General features: G+C 40.0%; 1 protein-coding gene across 7 annotated transcripts in view; it reads right to left on the reverse strand.

Moving 5' to 3' along the window:
• The window catches only part of VTI1A (vesicle transport through interaction with t-SNAREs 1A), a 368,659-nt gene that overhangs the window by 213,617 nt on the left and 135,391 nt on the right, over window positions 1-19,651 (reverse strand). Inside the window, exon 7 of one of the 7 annotated variants that reach the window (XM_089780213.1) lies at window positions 1,363-10,840. The exons of the other annotated variants lie outside the window; for them this stretch is intronic. Coding sequence (XP_089636339.1) covers window positions 10,752-10,840 — 89 coding nt within the window. The 3' untranslated portion in view covers window positions 1,363-10,751. Of the gene's footprint in view, window positions 1-1,362; window positions 10,841-19,651 lie in introns of those variants that run through there. 7 annotated transcript variants of the gene reach the window in all.

The following is a 19,651-nucleotide window of genomic DNA, read 5'->3' on the forward strand; positions in this document are numbered from 1 at the left end:
GCCACTTTCCTCCGCTCCCTCATTCACATTACATAAACATGCCTTTGACTCATTTCCTCAACAATATACCCACGTGATGACCCTTAATCGTACTTGAACTCTAGTCTCCTGTCTGGTACCACCCCGTGAAGCGTGCTTGGCAGAACTTCCCAGATGGCTCTGACACACAATAAATGTGTCGAAATGGAACAAGAAATTATGTTCCGGGATTGAGTTCACTTCTCTGTGCACAAAAATACTGTTTCATGAACATGAGAAATCTGTACTTAAATAGCACCCTAACATTAAGGTTTTGCTTTTCAATCACTGTACACATTAAGTCTATAAAAAGGAAGAAAAATATAAATCATCTTTTTGGAAGCACATGCTACCGTTTCCATGAAACCAGAAATTCAGACTTTCCTAATGTCACGCATTATCTTACAAAATGAGCTTAAAAAGGTTTGTCTTGGGTGAGCAATTACAGCACATATTTTCTTACTGTTTGAGAGACTAATTTGGGGTGACCTCATCTCTCTTCTTCAATGGGACTCAATAGGGAACAGGCAGACTGTGGAGGAGGCATGCTTAAGTTTTAATGGAGCAGCAGCTGTGTGAGGCACTAACTCACTCTCTCAGAGCAATCTCTGCCCTTGCCATTTGCAAAGTAAAAATGATCAGTGAGAGAAACATAAATCAATAATTGGAATTCCCCCTCTATTTAGACTGTTTAATTAATTAACCGGTTAAGCATTATGCTCCAGCCAGGATGGAGCGCCTCCCACCTGTGATGCTTACCTGTTAAACTATTCATATCCCTAGTTCAGACATTATGCCGTAGTGTTGCAGCATATAAAAAGGATTCGCTATTTTTCACTCCACCTTTTGTGATTTGTTAAAAGCGAAGCCAATTTGTGATAGAAACTACATGCTTTAGAAACCTCTCCTTCCTTTCTTTCCTTAGAACATAGCAGGGGGAGGGGAAGTGAGAATAATAACTAATGATAATGTAGTATATATATTAAGGTAGCACAATACACATACTATACGTTCCAACTAAGATCAAGGCCCCATTGTGTTTGATGGTATTCGTAGCAGCCCTTACCTTGAAGAACTTGTAAACAGACAATAGAAGCAAAGTAGGGAAGGAGAGAAGGCAATATTAATCCATTTGTACAGGTGGGGAACTGAGGCTCAAGGTAACATGTTAAGTCTGCAAAAGACAAGAGAACTGAAGCCAGATATACCCAAGACTCAGGCCCACTCCTTAGTCAAGTCAAATTTCCTTTTTCAGATTCTTCCTCATCCACATCCGCCATTCCTACCTCTCTCTCTCACCTCCCTCCCTCCCCCCTCTCTCCCCCCGCCCCCAGCCATCCCTATTGCTTAAAAACATATGGTTGTGAACTGGAAATTTAAAGCAAGAGTTTGATCAGGATGCGTTCCAAATTTTCTCCAATATCATGGACCCATGTATTTGAGAAAGTCTACCACAGTAGCTGTAAACAGACAAAACTGTTTTTTAAAGCATCACTACTCTCAGATAAAGAAATCGGACAATGAAATTAATATGCAAACTAATACAGCCAATTAAACCTCTTATGTCCTCCTTTGCTGATAATTTCTATTCTACCCTTTCAAACAGTATGATGTGTGAGGTAACAAGAAAAGGTATGTGATAATAGTGGAGTATTAAGCGATCCAAAGACTCCTTTAGAATTTTAAATAAAGTTCAAGGCAGAATTCCAAAGGGTCAAAGTGTAGGGGGAATGAAGCCTGAGCCCTTACTTCATACCAAGAGATACAGAAGGAAAATTCTCTCTCCTTCTGAAATTAATGTGAGTTTACCATTGACTTTAGTGAGGCCAGGATTTCCCCTTTAATTTTTATAATTTGTGACATGACAGGCGATGGATACAAGTGCCCCTATCATCAAAAGTATTTGTTTTCAAGCAAAAATTCAGGAAATGTAGGTTAAGCATTTTTTCTAATTCAGACAGTCTTCACCCAACATCTTTCACATAATAATGTTCTTGCTATGTAGCTTTGTAACCTACCATAATATAGAATATTTCTCAATATTTGACAGTGTATATATTGCAAACAAGATAAAAAGTTGAGGAATAAAGAGGAAGAAAAAGTGGTGTTTTTAATGTCTGAAGATAGCACAAGAAGCAATAGGCTTATATTGCAGCAAGAGACATTAGGAAAAACTTCCTAGATGTCAGAGCAGTTAAGCATTGGAATAAAATATCCTGGGAGGTTGTGGAGCCAGGGATGGTCTAGATCAGTGTTTCTCAACCTTTTTTTATAAACTACCTCTTTTTCAAAATATATACCCCCAGTGTCTACAGTTTTCTGACAATTTTTTTTCTACCATTGCAACACATTTGTTTAAACAACTTAACTGTAGCTGGGCAGGCGATGAAATTTTAGGGTGTAAAAAGTACAAAAATAATAAAACGCTATAAAACTTAAAACAACAATTCAGTTTTCTCCAAATTTGTGTTGACATACCCCCCAGACTTCTCTTGAGTACTCCTAAGGTTGAGAAACCTTGTACCACTGGTTGAGACACACTGGTCTAGATTAGTTCTGTACCCTGTACTCAAGGCAGAACTTGACGACCTCGAGGTCCCTTCCAGTACTACACTTTTATGATTCTATGATTCTATTAATAGCTATAATTTAGGTTGGTCCTATAACAATTCTTATAATTTATTCATTCAGCATGGCAATATGCTAATATTTATGCCAATATACTCAAAATGAAGATGGATCACAAGATTATTCCATATTTACTGCAACTCCAAACCAATTTTTTTTTAAGTTAGGAGGAAGTGAAAATAACTCTCCTACTATCTTGCTCTTTTTCAGTCCTTGTCCCTTTCAAATCCCGGAACCAACAAGGCTACAACAACACTGAAAACAATTCTGCGTATGGCCTATAAGGCAGAGTATTATTTTTATGTATTATGGAGGGCAGGCCTTAATTATAAACCAAGCCCCATTGTGCTAGGCACTATATAAAAATATAGTAAGACAGCCCCTGCCTCAAGGACTTTTAGAATCTAAAAGAATAGAATGTACCTCATGCACATATAAAAATGTTAAGTCTATACTGATTTGAAAGTAAAGTGCAGTAAAAGTTTACTTTATTAGTAATCAGGAGATTCAAATACATGAGAGAGCAGATCTGCTAAGTGTAAGTGCAATTTTCACAGAATCAGATTTATTTTTTTAAAAGAACTCAATTATATTAAGAATTACTTAGGTCCTAACCTAAGGATAGAAAAAATGAAATGTAGATTTCAGCAACAAGACCTCTCCATGAAAAGAGACAATCTATCTCACAACCCAGAACTAGACTGATAGCATGCTAACCCCTTAAAATGCAGAATTTAGTCAGATTGAGTTTTAAGCAGAGAAAATGGGATTTAGCAGAATTTCAGATAAATGCTTTGGAAGGAAAGGAAAAAGTTTGCTAGTGTAAAAAAACCCAAACAAACCCAAAGGATGATATGAGACTTTCTGGTAATGTTCTATGTGGCCTATGGTTAATTATGCGACTTTTTTTTCAAATTTAAATTGGAGGAAGAAGTGGGCAACATGCTATCAGATAAAGCAGAGTAGTTTTCCTAAATGTAGCTAGGCAGAAGAGCAAAAGGTGCAGAACTGTGTTATTTTGAGAGAATACTAGCAGTTTATTGGTCTCCAACACTGAAGGAAGCAATAAACTGTGGCACTAGTATATCATGAAAAAGGATACAACCTTTATTTATTTATTTTTACATACACTGTAGATTTATGATAGGCAAAACTCTAAGACAGGCTAATGGGAGTTTTGGTCAATAAGAACAGCAGGAATGAGTAAGTTTTAGTAAGATGTAGTACGATTTTGTTAGTTTATAGCATATATCCAGTATTTTGTATTGGGTATACAGTGTTAGAACTACAGAGATGGTATGTGAATATATAAATAGTGAGCTAACACTAGTTATGCCCTTTTTATATAGTATAGTTTGGGCCTGTCCATAGTAGCAGAAAAACATTTTCAACCCTGTTTGAAACAAGTGGGTGCTCTGACAGATCTGCAAGTACATTAATTACTTGCTTGCCACATGCCCGCTTAACACTTTTTCGCAATAGTACGATTTTTTGGAGGGAAATGTTTTTTGAACAACACGACCGTCCCCAAAATAACATAGTTTCCCCAGCCTCCCTGCAAAGTGGCAGAGGGTTTGCCGCACCGTTTCCCGGCAACCCCCTCTTGCTGGACACCTTGCTCCCTCTCCTCCGACCCAGCTTGCAGGCCGGTGGCTGGGTTTCCCCATCACTTGAAATGCAACCCCCACCTTTTTCATTATTTTCAATGGGAAAATTGACCCCTTATAACAAGTTTTCACTTAACACGATCATTTTCTGAAACATATCTACCATGTTAAATGAGGAATTACTGTACTTTAGAGATGAACAAAAAAAATTATATAGTATCATGAGCTTTTGTGGGCACAACCCACTTCTTCAGACAAGTACAGCAAGTGGCCTCATCTGAAGAAGTGGGATGTGCCCACAAAAGCTAATCTCTCTCTCTCTATATATAAAAAGGTCTTTCCTTCCGCATGACAGAATGATGTCATCAGGCTCTCTGGCTGCAAAAGGAGCTGAAGAGAGGAGTTGGTGAATATAGCGAGCACAGGGTGCAGCATCCTAGTGATACTATATCCATTTTTTTTTGCTAGTCTCTAAGGTGATACAGGACCACTTGTTTTATAATTTTTTTCAAGTTACAGACTCACACAGCTACCCCTCTGAGACTTTTAGATCTCAAAGTGTCCATGCTAAACCAACTTGTGCATAAGACCAACTTTACTTGTGGTAACAAATGCTGAAAATTTAAGTGGAAATCCAAATTTAAGTGGATAAGCCAAAATCATGGCGTGTCATCTTATTTCTGGCTTTCATATTGTAAGTTTGATATACAGACACACCATATATTCAATTTTTAGGTCATATTGTTTTGCTTCAAAATAAGCACGCTATAGAAATTGGTCCAGTTTTGAACAAAAAGTCTGATGTTTCTTGAACGTTGTGAATCTTTGAAGACTTTGTTTTTCTGTTACTGTGAGTTTGCTATTTATATGGGATCTATCATTGGTTTTTATTTCAATGTAACACTCACAACATTTACCAATGGATTTATCCCTTAAAGTTCAGGTGATTGTGCTCTATGAGGGACTACCCAGCTGGATTTTCTTAAACTTCCAAAATGTAAGAAGCCCATTTATTCAGGAATGCTTCATGGAGGAGGCTATTAGTATAGTGCTCCATAACCTACACAGATTGCCAATTAATTTCTGATTCATGTTCAAGATTCTGATGTTCACTCAAATTATCTGAGTGCATTAATTAAGAGACCATCAATTTCTCTGGGCAATGCCACTACAATTGTGAACAGCAAAAGGCAGGTAAAATCCACTGATTCAAAGAGAAAAGGACTAAATGTCAAAGCATTGATGGGTCCCGGATCAAACTCCTTTCCTCCTTCTGCCAACAGAGCTGAGCATTAGTGCTTGCAGCAAGACACACCTATTTATATGGCTTTGGGTAGAGGATATAAATTATACGATTGAGAGCAGTCAGATGTGAGAAGTAATATGGAGTATGTCACTACATATTGGTTCTCTGGGATTCTGCTCTCGTATATTTTTAATCATTGGTAAAAGCCCTTTTCTCCCTCCCTTTATCTGCCTTGTCTACTGTGACTGTAAGCTTTTTGGAGCACAGACTATAGTTTAATGAGTGTTTGTACACAACATTGCACAACAGGGCCCTGATATTGTCTGGAGCCTCTGGTTGCTACTGCAAAACAAATATGTAATAACAGACAATAGACATTTAAAAAATTTCAAACAAATTTTGCCAAAAGAGTTGCAATGATTACATTTCTAAGCATGGTTCCTTTTGCCAAAATGACTTATTTTTATGAAATCTCATCTGTATCTCTGGCTTCTTTTAGTCAGACTTCTTATGAACAATAGCTTAATGAAAGAATTATCCTGAATTCTGAAGAGGAGAATGCAAAAGAACCAAGAAGAAAAATACACAGACTAAGTGATGACAGAAAGACTTGTCAGTTTGTTTTAGCCTGCGCTAAATTCTTTACCTCATTGGCTGAAGCTGTGTTCCATAAAGGAGAAAAAGGTGTTATGGAAAATAAGAGAACTAAGTGAAGTACTGAATGAAGGTGCAGCATGATTAAGTGAAAAGGGTGCTGACATGCACGGAAGCTAATACAGCGAGTTAAGAGAAGGTGTTGAGCATGTATTAAAATGTATTTAGGTCCTACACAATGACAGCCTATGTAAAGAATCTAGCACCATAAAAACAAAGTAACAGTGAAACCAATATCTTCTCTCCCATAGATCTCCCCTCCCCTCTACCTGCTGTCCACAACACTGAGGAAATAGAGGGGAACATAGACTGGGGATCCGTCTACTATTTTTTCTTTTTCACCTTCCTTCAGCCACAGTATATACAGCATACTTTTTACATGTTAATATAATGCTGACAGATGAAATGCCAGCTCGTGTGAAGGTCCCCTACTTCTCACTGGACACATAGATGGAAGCTATCTGGTTTTCATGGGTTAATACTGCCTGATAAAATAGATATTAGAATTCTAAGAAAGTGTTTGGCTCTACTTAATGCTTGAGTATTGCTGCTTGCATTAATCTTACTTGTAATGGCAGTGTTCAATACTGTAATTAATATTTGAGCAGTTGTACTGTAAGCCTCTGGGACTACATAATGCGCCATATGGGAGAGGGATATTAGTTAGTACAATGAGCTGCTTTTCTACAGAAATTGTTATGCCCTCCTGAAAGAGGAGATCCATCGATACCAGATGAGCTATGGCTGGATCTCATATCTGGATTAATAAATTGTCAACAAAAGGACTAAGCAACTCTTACGGTTGTTCTGCTCTCCTCCCCATGAAAATGAGTGAAGGAATTGGATTCCTCCCATCAGTTGAGTTTGAAGCTCAGAGCACATGGCAGGAGAAAGATTTAAAACCCCAAATCGAATGACCTAAGGATCTCTATGGTATTTTGACTCTGGGGAAAGAAGATGTTTCGAGGCATAAGTAAGAGATCCCCAGCTGCTCATGCCAGGCTATCCCTAAAGGACAAATAGGACTTGCAGATTATAGAAGCCTATAACTCATTTGTGAATTTGCTTGCTTTAACTTTGTAAATAAAATTTTCCAGTTTCTTTTTTCTCTGTAATAAATCTTCATATAGTTTACTATAGGATTGGCTACAAGTGTTATTTAAAGCACAATTGACCAGGGATAAGTGACCATTTTTTGGGGATTAGGAGTAACATGAATATTGCTGTGATTCCTGACAGAAGGGGCTGTCTATCACAGAGATACACTCATATGGCTGGCAAAACTGACTGGAGTACCCAAAGGGACTATCTGTGACTCAGTGTTAAAGCTGTTGAAGTGCCTCAGGGGTATGTACATGGTGCAGGCAGTGAAATCCAAGTTTAGAACTCACAACCAATTTTGGGTTCATGCCTTGGTTTTTTACAGTCTGCTCTGAGATTTTATTCATGATTGTGTGTCACCGTTGGGAGCATCACAGCTAATACATCTTCTGTACGTACACAATGTTGATTGTGGCTTTGATTCTAAAAACATACTACTGGGTATCCTGTTTCTTACATGCAAAGATCGATTCAGTGTTAATGTTGCCATGCATGCCAGCAAGCATTTTACGAGAACTATGCACTACTTCCTTGGGATATTGTACTGTAGGGTATGCTCAGTGCAGGACAAATTTGATGAGGAACAATCTCAACAGCTTCAGGAACGGCAATATACCAAGAGGATGCTTCCTAGACTCTATTACTGTAGAACTCAGTAAAGTTTTTTTTTATCCATTTCATAGTAAATAGTTAGAAATCAGACACTTGCAGGTGATAAATAGAAAACCAAAAGAAAAATAAAGCCATGATGAATTCTTGGCGACCTGTCTAGTTTAACTGGGTTTAGCATCTATTTCCAACTGACTCTGCACTGCTCCTGCTCTGGATTGCTCTAAGTATTTTGCTTACTCTCCTGTAACCTTTAAAGTTTCAATTTCTACTCAATAATATCAAAACATGGAAAGGTTTAAACACTCAATTTGCATTAGTGCTAGATAAAATCCATTTCAGCGGTTGAGGGTAAGGCTTGTTTAAAAGCTCCATAAACTTTTTAGTGCAAAGCCAGTTAATTTTTCTTTGATGACATCAGTGTAGCAGTGGCTTTCTGTTGCACTTCACAAAGAGGCCCAACACTATTTTACAACATTCAATATTCTGCTTTAAAAAAAAAACAAAACAAAAAAAACGAGTCCAGCTACTTCATTCTCCAAAACGAGAAAATAAAATAATGATAATAAAAGCAACCTCTGATTCTTTCCCCAGATATAACAGGAACATTGCAAATGGAAGAGCTGAGTTGTAGATGAAACACTACTGAACTCTACTACTGTGCCAGAGACAGACTGAGAGAATAGCTAGAAGAATTAGACTAGGCCCTGTTAATGTATTTACTACAAACTGGGGCCAGCAGAGTCTGCTTGAAGCAGCTGACATCGGACATCACCCCTAATGATCTGCTTGGGCCATTAGGAATCCCTGTCCCAAAATGTTAAGCCTCGGGGCACACGCTGACCCTGCAACTTAGATTCTTAGCGACTAGAAGTGGAGGGGCAACGCTTTTCATTCTCACTTTCTGATTGTGAGAGGGAGAGGAAAAGAAGGCAATCAGGCAGTATGCTGGTAAATTCCTATGGGACAGGGTTTAAGGTTGCCAGATACTTTCCCCCAAAATACCGAACATGGCAGGTTGAGAAAAAAAAAGGGGGGGGAGGACCAAACTTGTTGAGAAAAAAAGGGGGGACCAAAGTTGTTTAAAAAAAAAAGCACCAAAAAAAGGGTCACTGTGCCTTTAAATCCCAGCGCTCCACACTCCTCGCTTCCCTTCCCTCCACCAGATGTGGCAGGGGAAGAATGTTGCAAGCGATCTTCCGTCCAAGACAGAACATTTTCTGTTTTTTTTAAATCAGACAGAGGCCAATACAGGCCACCTGGCAACACTAACTGGGTTAAATCAGATGCCTTATTCTCCCTAGTCCCAGGTCACTCCATGGTTACTACTCCAGCCCCAAATGGAATAATATAATCACCATTCACATGGGACAGAATGGTTAGTGGATCTGCAGGATCCTTCTTCTGTTCAGCTGCACTGTAGAGATGGAAGAAAAGATTTCCTTAAGAGAAGTGTGAACTACTTCCATTAATCACAATTGAATGTTAAACACTGAAATATATAACATCTTGAGCTCATCTAAATGGCACTTACAGAGCCACATTCATACAAACTGCCAGTGCAGATCAACTGCATGAGCGTAATTATACTGGTTCAAAATTTGTAAGAACTGTTTATGTTTGGCACTCCTGAGAGTTTTCAGCTCTGCCACCCTAGACCCTGCACACAGTCTGAAAACTCACAACAAGTAAGATAAAACTTCTGGTTCATGATCTCCAGGTTGATGCAATCCCAGTCATAAATATAAGTAATGGGAATTCTATAATCTAAATACATGACACAAATACATTTGCTTTTATCTTTACCGTTATGTCATGTGAATGAGCTCATGCCAACTCTATACCTGAGAATTTACTGAGATCACAAAGTACAACATTATGCCTCAGACGGACAGACACCATAGTTCAGCAAGGAAAAGCATGAACCTAGTGGCCAATGGAGGGACATTTTTTGATTGAAGACAACAGAATGGATGAAGTTGAGAGAAATAGCTCAGATTAACCCCTACTCATTCAGTGTCTATGACCCTTCAATATACATGCTAAGGGCATATTTTAAAAATGGACCAGAACAAAGAGAAGTTATATGTAATTTGTTCATTTTGACAGAACTGTTTTGTACAGTAATTATTTATATTTACCATGAAGGAACACCAAAGAACCTAAAGTAAACTTAACCACTGCAATAAAATTAAACCTATTGTCCACTAAGTAGAATGAAAAATACTCTAATAAAACCCCTGATCATCAAGTAACAAGGGAACTAGTGGTTACTCAGAAACCAGCTATTATAATAATAGGGCATGCTTTTCATAGATCTAAATTAGACGTGACTGGAATGAAAAATGTGTTTACTTTGGTCCTTTATTTTTTGGTTATAAGAGTAATCTGCTTGATATATAAGTTTGTAACCATGGTTATTTTAGGATGGCTTCTTCTGTCCTAAACCAAGCCACAATATTCAGGTCCAAAGTCTGAAATATATAAAAGTTTTTAAGAATACTAGACATATTTGAGAGGAAAAACAGTAATTGCTTTAGCTAATGCAGCTTCTAAATTACAAAGCAAGTTACAAGCCAATAATTATGTTTCCCATTTTTTATGCACAATTTGGAAACAGCCTTCTATTGGAAACAGAGCAGGATAAACTTTTCCACAGCTAACAGTGTGACTAATTTGGCCCATTCTTTTGTTCATGAATCCACAACCAGGTCTTCATTTTTGCTCTTATGTTTATTGTATGTTGACAATATTCAAAAAATCATTTGTGAGAGCGAGTGGATCACCTGTGAACGATGAGTTTTGTCTGCTGTTCCATATTTCACTCACATTATGTGATTAGTCTTGTATTGGTTTTGCTCCTTGAGTGGAGGACTTCAAAGAGTTTTTCAGAAGGTCACATCCCTTCTTCTGAGGCAAGTCATGCTTACAACATATCTGCACGAGTATTCATGAGACTTCCTCCTCCCTGAACATTCTAGCCAAGAAATAATCACTAGATGTAACATTCATAGAAAATAAAAAAAAGTGATACAAGTATCTTTGAAATTAATTCATATAACTATTCAGATGAATGTCTGCAAACAAATTTTTGCCTAGGATAACTAGCAGCATAAGAGACAGAGTACATGGGAAATTATTTCAATTGTGTATCTTAAGACGTGAATACATTGGAAAAACATTTATCCTAGGGTGGCTTTAAACAAAACAAAATTCTACTACAGTATATTTAATTATTTTAACAATCTATTAAAAATTAATGACTATGATCAATCTTATGTTACTAAAATCATTATAGCAGTTTTATCAGAAAATGAGGTCAGGGGGTATTTGATTTGTTAGGAGAAGTAAAGAAGATCAGCAAATAAAAGTGTCCTGAATAAAAGGCAATTTAAGAGAAATACAGTACTTCCTTGAATTCTCTTTTGGCTATGAGCAATAATGCTGTCACAAAAATCTGTTTTGCTTCATCTAAATGCTTGAAACAAGAACACGTAATTTAGGGTGGAAATGAAGGCTGCCACTTAGCCATAAAGAGCAGCAGTAGTGTTAGAAATAGCTTTTCTATGATATTTTTGTTCATGTTTTGGGTTTTTTCAGCAATAGAAGTAATTATCGTGGTTTGTGAGGGCAGGGTTTAGTGCTATTACCCTTTAAACACTGTACATAAACACTGAACCAAACTCCGAAAAGTCCCGGTGTGGCCATATGCAGGACTGTAGCCACATCCTTGCCTCCAAACTCTTAGGTGGTTTTACAAGAAGTAAAAGTTGCCTTCGAGCTAAGGTGTGTCACCATTGATCCATTTTCTTTTATATCTTGTATGGTAATTTTTATGCACAGTATTTTAATTAACCATTCGTCCTTCAAAGAAACCAGGATAGTGATGAACTGCAAAAACTCTCCTTTTACAAAGGGTACCATCTAACTTTCTTTAGGAAATAGATGTCCTTACCAACTTCTGCTCTTAAGTAGACATCACATGTCTATGCCAAGTTCTGTACATTTCAACATCCATTACAGCTGCTTTACAAATCTGGGAATATTTTCTTTCAGAAGAAAAGAAAAACCCACTTTATGCAACACTGATTTGCACATACAATGGTAAATAAACAATCTTAATACAGTATGTGGCAGGAGAATTTCAGGTTTGTAGATCTGAAGCAAGGCTTTTATTCTGTTGCCAGTAAGCCAAATTTATGTTAGGCTTAAGGCCTGCTATTGAACCAAACTCTAGGGTTGCCAGGTGTCTGGTTTTGAACGGGACAGTCCAGTATTTGAGTTTTCTGTTCAGGAAACAAATTGAAAAATATAAATGAGAAAATAGAAATGTCTGGTATTTTCTAAATAAGATGTAATGTAGATTGTGATGCAATGTCAAGAGTGTCCGGTATTTTTTTTTAAACCATCCGACAACCCTACCAAACTCCCACAATCCTTTCAGGATGCAGCTAAAATTTTACTGTACGTGAACAATGCCAGTTTGCAAAACATATAAAATGACTGTTAACATTGTGAGATAAATAATACAGTACAAAACAATTTTTTGCAAGCAGTGCATGTTCCACAAGACAAATGGATGTTAATTTGACAAATCCAATGTATTTATATTTCTATATAAATGGCATTGTGAAGGGGCTTACTCCTGTCACCTGTCAGATAAGCAGGTTATAGATCTGTGATTGACAGACTGCTAGAGGAGGTGGAGCTAGGTAAGGATCATTAGGTACCTGGCCTTTATAAGGACGCTGTGGGAACTTTACAGATGGGGAGACTGCAGAGGAGACAGGATTCTCCTGTGGAGAAAAACCAACAAAGAACAGCTCAAGCTCCTGATGTGGGAGAGCTTGGGGTAGGGAAGAAAACAGGCAGAAGGGGTCACAGGAAGCAGATTCAGCTTCTGTGAGAGAAGGCCCTGTGGTACGGTCAGGGAAAGGCTCTTCACTGCAGGTTAATTTGGTAGAGGAATGGGGAGCCGCAAAGACCCAGGAAGAAGCCAGAGGCCTGAGAAAGAAAAGGGACTACATTAAGCAGAGGATATGGGGAAGCAACACAAAGAGGTAGGTAGAAAGATGCTCAGGAATATAACTGAAGAAGCAGACCTTCCTGCTTAATGCAAGGAAGCTGGAACACAGAGCACAGGGTGGTCCTGGGTTCCCCTACCAGTCCTAGAGGAACGGGCATGCAAAATCAATGAAAAGAATATTAAACTTAGGATGGGGCTGAAGTGTGAACACAAAGAACAGACCAGGAAACAGCCCCAGAGGGAGGCCAAAGATTCTTTTGTGTTGAGACATTTTGTCAATTTTAATTTGGACTCTTATTCCAGCAAGGGAATGAACTTTTGTGACTTGGATGGAGGCCTGAACCACAAAAGACATGCTAAGGATCAGATGGCTCACTGGAGGCCCCTTGCAGCCTTGCACCCCCCCGGACAAAAGGGAGCAGTACAGGTGAGGAATACAATACAAACAGGCAAGCAATGAAAAAGTGCCAGATGCTGATCTTGCAATTGACAGTTGATGAAATATGATGGGACATTTGGAATGTACTAAAAATAAGATGAAGTCTGTACATGGAGAGGAAACAACCTAAAGCGAAACTATAAACAAGATACCTATAATAAGGTCTGGTTATAGCCTACTAATCAGAGCCCTGCCAGAACTTGGAAGTTGTCATCTGCGAGGAACTGGCTCTCTCAGATCTGCGTTTCAGTTACATACTGTCTAGCCTCCTAATACAGGTTGGACCTCTCTGGTCTGGCACCCTCAGGACCCAACTAGTTCTGAACGAGGGAATTTGCCGGATCAGAAGAGGTCCCCTGCTACCGGCTTCCCCAGACCACCTTCCCTTCCTGCTGCCAGCCCCAGCCCCACCACCGGAAGGGATGCTCTGCTGTTGCAGTACCAGCAGCCCAGACTGCCTCGGCCCCAGCCCCGCTGTCAGGGCTGCCGTGTCCCTGGTCTGGCAGCATCTCTGACCCTGGCCCCACTATTGGGACTGCCACAGCTGCTGCATCCCTGGCCCTGTTACTGGGGCTCTGGTGCTGGTTCCAGCTACAGCCCCGCCATGCTCCAAGCTGCCAGCCCTCTTGCCATTGGCTCTCCCAGTCAGGACTCCCTGGTCTAGGAATACCTGGGGTCCTCGAGGACCACGTGTGCTCCTGGATGAGCGAGTCCCGGTGTTGGGAGGTCCAATCTGTACATTGATTCGGATTTATGGGAATTATTTGGTAAATATAAGCTATTTAAATATCAAAGGGAAAGGAAATGCATACATCTATTACTGATAGCTAATGAATTAGTGGCTATTTGTTAATGATTATTAGAAACCCCGGCCTTCAATTGTCAAAAATAAACTGAACCATTATCTTCTAGGGGGATGATTCTGCAAACATTCCCCAATTCATCAGATAATCCTTTGAAAAGTTTCAGAGTCAGTAGGACAACTTATGGTAACTCTTTGTCCTGGTCAGGATTGAGAGCAGGAGACCCCCTTCTAACAACAAAAACTACCACCACATCCCAGTGCAGGGTGAGCGTTAAGGGGTCTCAGCAGGGCCGCAGTTTGACTTGCTGAGGTCCAGGGCGCAAAGCTGAAGTAAGAGTCTCAACGCTTGAGCTGTAGCACTCAGGCTTCCGAGTCCAGGTGGGGCTAAGGGGCTCTCTGCCTTGTCATCCAACAATTCTAACGCAATTCCCACTTTGGGGTGCAACGTGCAGTTTGACAATCATTGCTCTAAACTAAAATGACCCAATAGCAGCACTGTCATTAGTGGAGCCTTTCAATAAGCAGAACAAAACTGTATTTTACTCTACATGACTGCAGTAATTTACTCTGCAATCAATTCAGAGCCATGCAAAACCATGTAACTATCCTGCTCATTTGTTCGGTTCACATCCTACTCTAATGTTATACAACCTTCTTTTACCATGTCTTTCAATGTTCTTTTATAGGAAGGGCCCTTCAAGATTGTTCCTTGTACTTCAATCATCAAATGGATCCCCATGGGTTGACCTTCCCATTGGCCAAGGGTGGCAAGATAAGGCTTTTTCTCTGCCACTCTAAGATGGCTAAGAGTGGGTAGTGTCTGTAGGTCTAATACAGGGGTGGGCAAAGGGCCTCTGTGGGCCAGATCCAGCTCCCAAAGGGGCCTCTGTGGGCCACTCCCCTGCCCCCATGCCAATCAAGGCCTGGGGGTGGGAGGAGTGTGTGAAGTCTTTTGCTCCCTGCCCCCACCCTGCAAGGGCCACACACCCCCCTTCCAGAGTGGAAACAGGGAGCGAGATTGGCCTGGGATTAGGGGGATTGTGCGAAGTCTCCTCCTGCCCTGCATGGGGACAGATGCCTAGAGGGTACCAACAGCTGTTCTGAACAGATGGCAGTTCTCTCTAGGCAGAGGAGGGCGGGGGCAAAGATTTCACATGCTCCCACACGCCCACGTCAATCAGGTTCTGTGGGAAGGGGAGCAAGAAGTGTCCTGACCCCGCCCCTTCTGCCAGAGGCTCCGTCTAATAATCTAAAATTATTGCCCACCCCGGTCTAATATGACTTGAATTGTGCCAGATACAGTAAACTGAACAATAATAATACACTTGAACCTCTAATCTGGCAATTTTGGGTAACAGGCTATGATGGATTATGGAACTTTGAAGACCATGGTGAGGTTTGCCATCATGAAGGGCACCGCGGGTGGAGGTACAGAGTCTAGAATGGAGAGAGGGTGCAGTAGCGTGAGAGTGCAGGATCTGGGAGAAAGGGATGTGGACAGCAGTGGGGCACTTACCTGGTGCCCTGCTCCCCATGGCATATGTAGTTCTGCGACCCCGCCACTCCCAGGTACCCCCCCAGCTTCTTCACGCTTTGCTGTGCTGCCGTTCCGGGGGGAGGGGGGGGGAGGAAGAGGAACGGCAGCACAAGGGGAACAGCTCAAGAGGAGGGAGAACAGCAGTGTCCAAAGCTGCTGCTTCCTTCTCCTGCCAGGGTCTGAACCATGAGTGTTCCAGGATCCAGATGATGGAGGTTCAAGTGGCTGACAAAGGAGTATTTTTACTTCAGTGCTGAGATATAATTCCTATCAGTGTATTAACAACCCTTTAATTGCCTCTATACAGAGGGACGTGTCCACTTAATTGGGATAACTGCCAAACAGCATATTGAGAACACCACATTCCAGTCAGTGAACAATAGGTAAATGGCACACCTAATCCACTTAAATGAGTTTTCTGCAAATCTATATACACTCATTAGCAAATGTGAATTAGTATTTGCAAGCAGAAGTTTCCCGCTGAGTGGACCTTTGGTGTCTTCAGGCTGTTTCTTTTTTTCTATTCTAGCTTGTAATGGGTCAATCTGGTTTAAATAGGGTTAAAATGTTTCAGTGCTTTATCCAACGCTTATCTTTCCTAACTATTGTTTTCTAATACGACATTATGAAACTCGAGGAGGTTCTTCGTGACAGAAACATTTTGTTCAATAATTAGGTGTTTGTGTGAGGGGAGATCATTATTTTCCATGGAGAAGCTGAGATTGCTGGACAAAATGCAAAGGACATTGTCAGTGGAAATAATAGTATTTTAGAAAAGTTCAGAATGTGACATAAAAAGTTTATAATGGACTTTGTGTGCTCACTGAGGGAGGTGAAATATACTAACTTTACCAGCTGCAAGTATATCACACAGTCAGCCTATTGATCAATGGGGAATTCATATTGGAGGAAAGAGAAGTTAATTTTTGTGGTTTTCTGAAGTTATGGGTGTACTTCAGGCTGTTCTTTGGCCTGCATGAGCTATCCAAGACAGCTCATTCATTATTTACCGACTACTACAATACAATCAGCTCTGTACAGGATAGACAAGATAGTGCCCCACTAAATGTACAATCCAAATAAATAATTATGAAAGCTGGTAAAATAATGATGCTTATCACTTTGTCCCATATCTAATATTTTACTTTTTTATCCCATATCCTTATAGTAGTTGGTACAGACAATTGTGAATTCTTTAGGACGGGAAAGACCAGTTTATGAATTGTAGACATGGAACATGTACAGAGTCTGCCTACATCGCAATTAAACACCCAAGTCTAGCCCATGTCAGCTGACTGAAGCTCACAAAGCTCAGACTAAGGAGCACTTTAAATGTTGTGCAAGAGGGGAGATTCCCAGAGATGGGGCTCCAGCCTGAGACCAAATGTCTGCACCACAATTAAGCAGCCCCTTAGCCCAGGCTAGCTGACACAGGTCAGCCATGGGTATTTAGCTGCAATGTAGACATACTCTTCGAGCCTATTTAACCCTTCAAACACTGGCATTTTGCAGACTGGCAACTGAATGAATGCTCAGAAGTAGGTCTACATTGTCCAGCGTGACATTTAAGAGTAGCTGGAATGCCCTCCAAAGATCTTGTGAATCCCACCAACTTCCTGTTCTTGTTACTCCTTCTATCATGCTTTTAGATCAGATTAATTTTGCCAAGTTCTGTGCTGATGGAAACCTCAATGTAAACCTCAATGTTTACTTTAGCTCCTGTGGCTACTGTACAACAAATCAACACCCACTAGATATTTCTAAAACTTTATTTCGGCAACTGGAACAAGCAATACTCATCAACAGGGCTCGTCTGTCACTTTAAGAATTGAAACATGAAAACCTGTATCTCCCTTCCCTTTTTTTTGTACTTTTGTTCATTCTTTTCAAATCATTCTAAGTTGCCCCCTGGGAGTTAGCCCTCCACCAAAAGTTTCTTTCAGTACACAACTAGCTTTCTCTATTAAGCTTACCCACCCCTACTCAGCCTTAACACTGGTTTCTTTGTACTTGCCTGGTGAACTGACCAGCTATACAGTACAATGGCTACAATTACTAAATTACACTGCCTGTCACTGCCTTTTGTATCACACCTCTAACAGGTGCCATTACCACGATAGGCAAATTGTAATAATCTACACACTGCATACAGCCTTAATGTATTTTTCTTAATTTTACATAATCTATGTATGAATACTGCAACACGCTCGAATGGTTGCCAAATACATGGTACTGAAAGACAACTGCATGGAATGCAGCTATGAACAAAAGCAACAACAACAGAACTGAATAACACATTCCTCATATAGTGAATATATGCATACACGCGCACACACATTATATATTAAATACAGTGTTTAAAGAGAACAGAAGAATCCAACAAACTGAGAAATACAGAACTCAATTCGAAGATATGGCTGTTACTCCGTCATTACCTTTCCCAGTTGCACCCACGTATGCCAGGATAAAGGCGATTTCAGAACACACATTCCTGTGAGATCCTTTTCAAGAAAGAACATGGTGAGGAAAGCGTAACATTCTGAGGTGTGAATTCTATGAACTGATCAATTTCAATCAGGCCCTGAATTTCACTTGAATGTATAAGCTTAACAGAATACTTACCATACACTGTCCTTAAAAAAAAAATAAAAATAAAAAAAAAAAATCTTTCTGGCACACATTCAGAAAGTGAGTTCTTTAAGAATACCCAAGAGCATTCATCTTTTAAAAACAGTAAGGAAAAAGATGTTCATAAGCCTTTGCTATTCTATATGTTTTAGGGCCTGATTTACTACATAGATCCAGTTTTACCCCAATGTAACTCCACTGACTGGCATTATAATGAGTCATCTGAGGTAAAACAGACCGTTGGATCTAACCATTATATCTAAGCACTGATATTAGCCTGAGTTCACTAGGCATGTGGTGAATTTAAAAATGCAAAATAAATTTAACTTCAATAATGGAAATGTTATCACTAAAATAAAAAAAATAAGAATTAATAAAAACACACCAAAACTCCCCCCCCCCCCCCCCCAGAGATCTTCCCCAGTCAAATCATTTCCCTGAAAAAGGCCCTGGATAAACAGTTAGATCTAAAAACAAGCTGTGAATATCAAGGTTGGCTCTCTTGAACCAAATAGGAAGTGACATCAAAAGCTAAGGCCTTTAACTCAGATCACTTTGCCCCAGATGCATGAAATACATAGGGACTGTGATGGTGAATACCTTACCTCATCTAAATGATGAAACAACACCAGGAGAGATGTGGCCTCAAAAATGTACAGGTTGCACCTCTCTAATCCAGCACACTTGGGACCTGACCGGTGCATAATCAGAGAATTTGCTGGATCACGGGTGGTCAATATGGTCTAGCAGCATTACCAACACTTCCACAGCTTACTGGGTTCTTGGAAGACATTTAGGGGGTATTTTAGAGCTGAATACCAGCACAGATCACTGAGAGCCAGGTCTCGAGACTGTAAACAAATTTTATGGGACCACAGGAAACTTGAAGATACCCATAATAAGTGGACTTGCAGCTAACTAATATCATGCTGAGCCATGGATGTTGCTAGGGTTGCCAGATGGTTTAACCAAAAATACTGAACCCCGCCCCCACCCAAAAAAAAAAACACCGGGGAAAAAATTCTGTGGAGGACAGAAAAGGGGGAGACCAAAGTTGTCACGAAAAAAAGGACCCCGAGGGTTAAGCAAAAAAAATAAAAACATGATTTAAAAAAAACAAAAAAACAGCATGGCCCCTTTAAGAAAGGCCTTTGAGACTTTTTGATGGTGGCCATCTTGTTTTCCTGCTCCGAGCCAGAAGACAGCTCCCCTGCAAAACCAGGTAAGCAGGGGGGTCCGGTGGGGGCGGGCCTGGTTGCTGAGTGTGTGTAGGGTTGCCAGGTGTCCAATATTTTTGCCTCCTGGCAGGGAAAAACACCAAAAAACAGAAATACCAGACATTTTAGGTGTCAG

This window comes from Pelodiscus sinensis, chromosome 8 (assembly GCF_052426305.1).
Source record: "Pelodiscus sinensis isolate ZL-2025 chromosome 8, ASM5242630v1, whole genome shotgun sequence".
NCBI lineage: Eukaryota > Metazoa > Chordata > Testudines > Trionychidae > Pelodiscus > Pelodiscus sinensis.